The 7,498-nt window shown below is 30.4% G+C and overlaps 2 protein-coding genes and 1 non-coding gene across 3 annotated transcripts in view; 2 read left to right on the top strand and 1 right to left on the bottom strand.

Moving 5' to 3' along the window:
* Positions 1 to 1,547: 1,547 nt before the first annotated feature.
* LOC101503657 (cyprosin-like) lies at positions 1,548 to 5,317 on the top strand. The gene is made up of 13 exons (XM_004508006.4): positions 1,548 to 1,992; positions 2,093 to 2,153; positions 2,326 to 2,420; positions 2,542 to 2,654; positions 3,113 to 3,281; positions 3,486 to 3,525; positions 3,800 to 3,864; positions 3,960 to 4,073; positions 4,153 to 4,217; positions 4,309 to 4,465; positions 4,557 to 4,676; positions 4,758 to 4,846; positions 4,956 to 5,317. The coding sequence occupies exons 1-13, from the start codon at positions 1,645 to 1,647 to the stop codon at positions 5,038 to 5,040; spliced, it is 1,521 nt and encodes a 506-aa protein (XP_004508063.1). The 5' UTR covers positions 1,548 to 1,644; the 3' UTR covers positions 5,041 to 5,317.
* Positions 5,168 to 5,238, bottom strand: TRNAG-GCC (transfer RNA glycine (anticodon GCC)). Its single transcript has one exon. It is a non-coding gene; the product is annotated as a tRNA-Gly (tRNA).
* A 1,139-nt stretch (positions 5,318 to 6,456) lies between the features above and the next one.
* The window catches only part of LOC101503327 (rhomboid-like protein 14, mitochondrial), a 1,646-nt gene continuing 604 nt past the window's right edge, over positions 6,457 to 7,498 (top strand). The window contains exons 1-2 of the mRNA XM_004508005.4: positions 6,457 to 6,823; positions 6,904 to 7,498. The exon at positions 6,904 to 7,498 is cut by the window's right edge and continues 604 nt beyond it. Of these exons, the coding sequence (XP_004508062.1) occupies positions 6,605 to 6,823; positions 6,904 to 7,498 (814 nt within the window). The 5' untranslated portion in view covers positions 6,457 to 6,604. The remainder of the gene's footprint in view (positions 6,824 to 6,903) is intronic.

Here is a 7,498-nt window from a genome sequence, read left to right as displayed (position 1 = left end):
CAGTTATATAATATATATATATATATATATATATATATATATATATATATATATGAAATATTCATGCGTATTTAAGTCGGGACAGATCTTTGTGAGAAACTCATTAGATATCACACAAGATGGATTCCTATTGACGGAACCTCTAACCATTTGTTTATGAAGCTGAAGTTTCAAGTTGTTCAGTACTTGAATCAAATCATTAATGATTTTTATGTAAACTTAACTTTTTATCGTATGGATTTGTCCATCATTTCTTTAGATTTAAAGTGAACTCTAACAAAATAAAAATAAAATATCTTTTAAATGCTAATAATAATAATAATAATTTTTATTTAAATTTGTATTTTTTATTTTTTGAGATGTAAACATGGTAATTAAATTGTAATTAGTGAATTGTTATTTTTACATTTACAAGGTTAACTGGTTGTACAAATTTTTTTTAAGATCTAAACATACACAAAATTAAAAAAAAAATTGTTATTCGTAATTAATTTTTAAAATTTGATATAACATATAAGACAAATTTATTAAATTCACATTTTTAATGTCAACTATTCAACTATACTTAAATATTTTTCAATTAAATTATGGTATGTCATACTATCATGTGTCCATATCATTTTCTAAAATTTATGTTATTGAATGTATAAATTCGAAATTTATATTATTGACTTCAAAAATTTATTAGCAAAGGCGAGTTTAAGGAGTAGTGAAACCTTAAAGGATGAATTATTAGCCATTAATTATAATTATAAATTAATTTTTAAATTAAGAGTCAATTTAGAGATACTATCAAACTAGAATCGATTGATCCTTTTTAGAGAGAAGATAGAGTTATTTCACTTAATAATTTAATATCAACGATAAATTTTACCAATTTAATTGTTGATTATTAATTTTACCAATTCAATCCTTAATTATTAACATGATATATTATCGAACAACGATCAAGCACACAAAATTCTATATAAATTTTAAATTCATAGCTATGTAATATAGTCAGCCATAAATCTCAATAAACAGACCAAGTGTACACGATTCAATACTTTTTTTTTATTAGAAAACTATAACAATCTAAAAAATACTACTAAAAGTTCACATGCATTATAGAGTTCAAAAACTAAAAAATATTAACACAAATTTTAGAAAGAAAAAAAAACAATTTAAATATGATTAAAGTAGTGAAAAAAAGTTAAAAATACAATTAAAGTAGTGATTTCTGAAAAATGAGCTAAAAACAATTAAAATTAATTAACTCTTTCAAACACAAACAGCTTTTGTAAGTAGATACGATGATAGGCGTAGAAGAAACATATATTTGTGGTGCGTAAGTGGAAGAGAATTCCCTAATACAATCTACTCCATTCATGTACTGTATGCGGAAGCTACTTCCTTTACCGTACTTGAATTTCGCATATTGAATTTATTATGCTACACGAAACTACCCAATGCTTTCCACATGCAAGTGTAAATTGTTTCTTTGCAGCATCAAAACTGGAAAACAAAATACAGGCGAGCAATATGTTGTTTTTAGGAGTAATAAATGGTGGTTAATATTTATGTTGGTTGGAAGGAACCTTATATTTATTATATATATATAATATATGAACATCAATGAAACATTGGATTATATGACTTGAAAATATGGGGTGTTTGAAGTATTTGCTAACCGTTATGTGCTTGTGGGCATGGTTTGATCATTTGACTTTTGCAAATTTTGATGATGGGTTGATGAGGGTTAGCCTAAAAAGGAAGAATTTAAACATTAACACCCTAAATTCTGCTATGATCAAGAAGGTCGTTCATCATACAGAATTAGGGGGTGTTAATAGTAATAATCATCTAACAACAGATGTAGTGTATCTGAAGAATTATCTTGATGCACAATATTTTGGTGAAATTGGTATTGGTTCACCTCCTCAAATCTTTAAAGTTGTGTTTGACACTGGTAGCTCCAATCTTTGGGTCCCATCTTCCAAATGCATCTTGTCTGTAAGTTTCACAATCATCTAACAAAACACTCCTTCAATTCTTCAAATTTATTTCAAAATCAAGATATATGAGTAATTGAGTATCATCACTACATATGCAGATTGCTTGCTACATTCATTCCAAGTATAGGTCCAAGTTGTCTAGCACCTATACAAAAATAGGTAACTTTGGATTGGCATGAAATTTAATATAAAGGATTTGTTATGATTGATTTATTTGAGCTATATAAGCACTTCTGAGACTCTTAGAGAGAGTTTTTGAAAACAACTTATGTAAAGTGATTTTGGTTATAATATTCATATTCAGAACCTTCTGTTTTGGAAAAATGTTCAGGAACGTCTTGCAAAATCCCTTTTGGCCGTGGACACATTCCTGGCTTTTTCAGCCAAGATCATTTAAAAATTGGGAATATCATCATCAGAGATCAGGTCAATCAATGTTTTTGACTCTTTCTTTTTCATCAATTTTGTGATTGTTTGAGTTTTATCATGTTCAAATATGTTTGTACTATGGTTAAACTTGTGGCTAGACTTACTTCTGATCCTACAGGAATTTGCTGAGATTACAAAGGAAGGGTCTTTGGAATTTTTAGCAATGCATTTTGATGGGATACTTGGACTTGGATTCCAGGATATTTCAGTTGGACAAGTCACACCAGTGTGGTACCTTATAGCACATAACTCAAACCTTATAAATCCATTTATGTTTATAAAACTTGTTATGTTTGATCTGATTTTCCCTTTCATACTGATTGAAAATAGGTCAATGCCTATAAGTTCAAACAAATTTCTGTTAGAGTATGTTTGGTTTTGCAGTGACAAAAGTTTATTTTGAATTAATAGATTTTGCAAAATTGATTCTGAATAAAAGTGATTTAAATGTAAAGTGATTTAAATGTAAAGTGATTTATGTTTTGATACATTCATGTAAAAGTGATTTGACTGTAAAAATCAATTGTAGAGGTAAAAACTATAAACTCTAACTTCAAGTTAGAGTTAGTTATGGAAACATAATCAATTCTACTCGAACATATCCAAACATGTCAAGTTCAATTCTACACCTCTAAAATCAACTTAACCTCATCCAAAAGTTAAACTAAACGTACACTTAATAAATACAGGTATAATATGATAGAACAAGGGCACATGACTCAAAAGATTTTCTCACTTTGGCTAAACCAAGACCCAGGAGCAAAGATAGGCGGTGAGATTGTGTTTGGTGGTATTGACTGGAGACACTTTAGGGGTGACCACACTTATGTTCCAGTTTCTCAAAATGGCTATTGGCAGGTATTTTATGTTTCAATAAATAAGGCCTGAAAATAGTTTATAAATAGTCATATTCTTTACTTTACAATTCAGTTTTACAAAATGAAATAAGTTCAATATAAAAATTTAATATGACATCAGATACTATTAAAAACTAAATTCATTTATGTGTGATTTGTATCATCAACCATGTCAGCATTGACTTTTTGGTGTTTTCATCTTTAGATTGAAGTTGGAGACATTCTACTTGCAAACAATTCAACAGGTTCTCTTGCATTTATATCCCCCTTCACATTCTTTCTATATATGCCTTGAATTTTCATTGTTTCTTTTTGTTATGACTTATGAGCGGCCACTATATATGTACTAAAGATTAAAATTGCTCAAATTTATATGAGATCAGAAAGTTACATATTGCTAGTTTAATTTCCTAAACATTTGATAGTTTAATTTTCATTGAATTTTGTACTCTTGGTTGTTTACTTCTACCATTTCCACATATACTAAACTTCTGATATAAATGTTGAATCTATTTATAGGGCTATGTCAAGGTGGTTGTGCTGCCATTATTGATTCAGGCACATCTTTAATTGCTGGTCCAACAGTATGATATTGCACCATTATACTTCTATCTTGTTACTTTTTTTATGTTACCCTTATTAATTTGATATATTTTTCTTACTTAATTCTTGTTTGCAGAGTGTTGTGACTCAAATTAACCATGCCATTGGAGCAGAAGGATATGTTAGTTATGAATGTAAAAACATCATACATAACTACGGCGATTCAATATGGGAATTCATAACTTCCGGGGTTTGTTCCTAATCCTTTTAATCTCATACTAAAAAATGATTATCATTGGAATTTAATTTAACCATTCTTATGTTTTCAGTTAAGACCTGAAATTATATGCGTGGACATTGGACTTTGCTCGCGTAATGGATCACATAGAATGAAGTACAATAATATTATTTTCTTTCAATTTCCTCCTCTTGATTATTTTGACACACATTCATTTGTTATAACAAAATTTTAACTTGGAATGCAGTGATGTTATTGAAACAGTGGTAGACAATGAAAATTGGGATGAGTCACACACTAAGGAGAGTCCCTTATGTACTTTATGCGATATGATTGTGTTTTGGATTCAGGTTCAGCTTAAGCAGAGAAATACAAGGGAGAGAATATTAAAATACATAGATGAGGTAATTCATTATTGCATATATATAATAGATTAGAATTTTCCAATTAAAGACTTAACAAGCTTTTTCATTTTTGAATATATTTTTGTAAAAGTTGTGTGAGAAGCTTCCAAATCCAGTGGGACAATCATTTATAGACTGTGATAATGTTGCCACAATGCCACAAATTACATTCACAATTGGAAACAAGACATTTCCTCTCTCTCCAGAACAGGTTTAATTTTCCCTTCATTGTTTGTTATTGACAGTATAGACATTTAATTAACGTTCATTTTATATTTTTTGTGATTTTCAGTATATCCTAAGAGTTGAAGAAGGGTGTTCAACTGTCTGCTATGGTGGTTTTGTTGCTATAGATGTGCCACCTCCACAGGGTCCTCTCTGGTAATAAATTATTATAGTATTATTACATACTTATAAATAAGTTACAATAATATTCCATATTTATTTTCAAAGTGTATGTGACTGTTGTGGGGTGCGGTTGGCAATGCAGGGTTCTTGGCGATCTATTTCTAGGGGCATACCATACAGTTTTTGATTATGGTAATCTCCGTGTAGGATTTGCTGAAGCTGCATAGTTATCATCTTGCTTTATGTCATATTCTTCATGAGATTAAATTAAATAAACGTATGATCAAGTTTTACTACACGACTCACAGCTTATAAGGCAAGGCAAAGAATGCTACAGGAAAAACAAAAACAAATTGCACCAGCCGGGAATCGAACCCGGGTCTGTACCGTGGCAGGGTACTATTCTACCACTAGACCACTGGTGCTGATGTTTATTGCTTTGTGTTTTAATGTATTTGATGGATAAAAACATATAAATGAAGTTGTTTCCGTTGGTAATTATAATTTTTTGACTTCGATTCACGTTATTTTTCTGTCAAATGTATTCTGACATGTATGACGGTAATTTTATCACTCCAGTTTGATTTTGTTTTTTTAAGATAACTGTTAAACAAAGGTATATTATAATATAGACTGAGTGAAACGATTAAATAAATTGATCCAGACACTTTCATTCTTTCATTAACTAAAGATATTCTCTATGATTATGTGTGATATGTTAAACAAGAGTTCAACGATGAGACTAAATTACTTTGAGTAATTAGTTTTGAGAATTGAAGGAAAGTAACTCATAAATATTTATAGTAGAAAATTTTCATATCAATTTATTCGTTACATGTGTGGAAGCGGTCACGCTAATGTATAAAATTACATGGAAGGATGAAATGATTATTAAAAAAAGAAGAATTAAATTGACTTCAACATTTAGAACTATTATTTTTTAAAATTCAAAAACTAAATTAAATAATTATACAAATTCAATGACGTATTTATCTATTCACTCAATATATATGAGTTTTTGCGTGTAGCATATATCTAAGTAGTAGTTAATAGTAAATTCCTCAAAAATAAAAAGCAATTACTAAACATGTAAAAATTAAATATAATTGACCCCACTTATCTTATTAAATTAAAGATATGGGTGTAAAAAAATTACAATGAAAAAGTTACTGTACAAATAATAATGGAAAATTTTTTATTGAGTATTTCAAAAAAAATCTTTTGGCTAAGACTTACTGTATTCCAAGTTGAAATAAATCGATATTTAGGTGATTACATCAATTTTATTACCACCTTCATGAGAACCTTTATTGTGATCTCCTTCCATGAGAATAAAAGTATTTGTAGAATATGAGAAATTATGGGAAATTATTTCATTCATAGGAACGATTACAAGGATTTTTGATGAAATATTTATTTCATTGATAGGAACCATTATAAGGGAGTAAAAAACGTAATTTAGGCTTTTCTTTTCAGTGAATTAAGCATGTTAAATTTGTTATTAATGAATAATATTGTAATATGTATCTATCTAATATTATAGTAACGGAAAAAAATGAAAAACAGTTTGAGATTTGTGTCAACAGTAGAGCGGAAGAGGAATGCGGCGCGAAGAAAGTAGCAGAAAACGAAAGGAAGGATCCAGAAGTTTCTTTGCGCAACGATAATATTCGTTTCTTTGCCAATAAGGCGTAAATAGAAAAATTGGTATCTATCAATTCCACCATCAAAATCAATTCAATCGCCAAGTGTTCGTGGAATCATATCACTGCAATTTTCAACAACAAAAAAATGGAAGCAAGTTTTGGGAGAAGAGTTTCGACTTCAAGGGGAATGCTCCCATTGCTAGCTCTTCACACCTTCACCGAATATCACAGATCGGACTCAAAACCTCCCGTCACCGCCGCCCTTATCGCCGCCAACACCCTCATCTATCTCCGACCTTCTTTTCTCCGTTCCATCATTCCTTCCATCGATCAAGTCTGGTTCAACTCCCACCTCATCCTCAAGGTATTCAATTCAATTAAATTAAATTAATCATCATCCATTCAATTAATTAATCAGTTAATTAATCTCCTCTTTTCTCGCAGAACAAAGACCTAAAGCGATTCTTCTTATCGGCGTTCTACCATATCGGAGAACCTCATCTTGTTTACAACATGATATCACTTCTCTGGAAAGGGATTCAGTTAGAAACTTCAATGGGAAGTCTTCAATTCGCTTCTATGGTAGCTTCTCTCCTCGCTTTATCACAAAGTATAACCCTAATTTTATCCAAATCGTTGCTTCTATTATTTGATTATGATAGACCTTACTATTACGAATACTCCGTTGGTTTCTCCGGCGTTTTATTTGCAATGAAAGTTGTTCTTAATTCACAGTCAGATAGTTACACTAACGTTCATGGTGTTCTATTACCATCTCGTTATGCTGCTTGGGCTGAGTTAATTCTTATTCAAATGATTGTACCTGGTGTGTCTTTTCTCGGTCATCTTAGTGGTATCCTCGCAGGAATTGTTTATCTTCGGCTGAGACGTGCTTATTCTGGTTCCGGTTCGAATCTGTTGAGTTATATTGTTAGGGGTTTTAATGGTGTGTTGAATTGGCCTGTGAGGTTTATACGTGACTTGTTTCGGTTTCGGAGGGGGAGGATTACCGGTAGGGGGACTGTTGGTGGTGGTAATC

This window comes from Cicer arietinum, chromosome 7, assembly GCF_000331145.2.
Source record: "Cicer arietinum cultivar CDC Frontier isolate Library 1 chromosome 7, Cicar.CDCFrontier_v2.0, whole genome shotgun sequence".
NCBI classification, from domain to species: domain Eukaryota; kingdom Viridiplantae; phylum Streptophyta; class Magnoliopsida; order Fabales; family Fabaceae; genus Cicer; species Cicer arietinum.
This window is presented reverse-complemented; position numbering and strand designations above follow the sequence as displayed.

Excerpts from the sequence above, each read along its gene's own strand:
- LOC101503657 (XM_004508006.4), top strand. The coding sequence starts at position 1,645 with ATGGGGTGTTTGAAGTATTTGCTAACCGTTATGTGCTTGTGGGCATGG. Across the intron at positions 2,655-3,112 it reads GGACAAGTCACACCAGTGTG|GTATAATATGATAGAACAAG; the intron begins GTACCTTATAGC and ends TAATAAATACAG. Across the intron at positions 3,865-3,959 it reads CTTTAATTGCTGGTCCAACA|AGTGTTGTGACTCAAATTAA; the intron begins GTATGATATTGC and ends TCTTGTTTGCAG.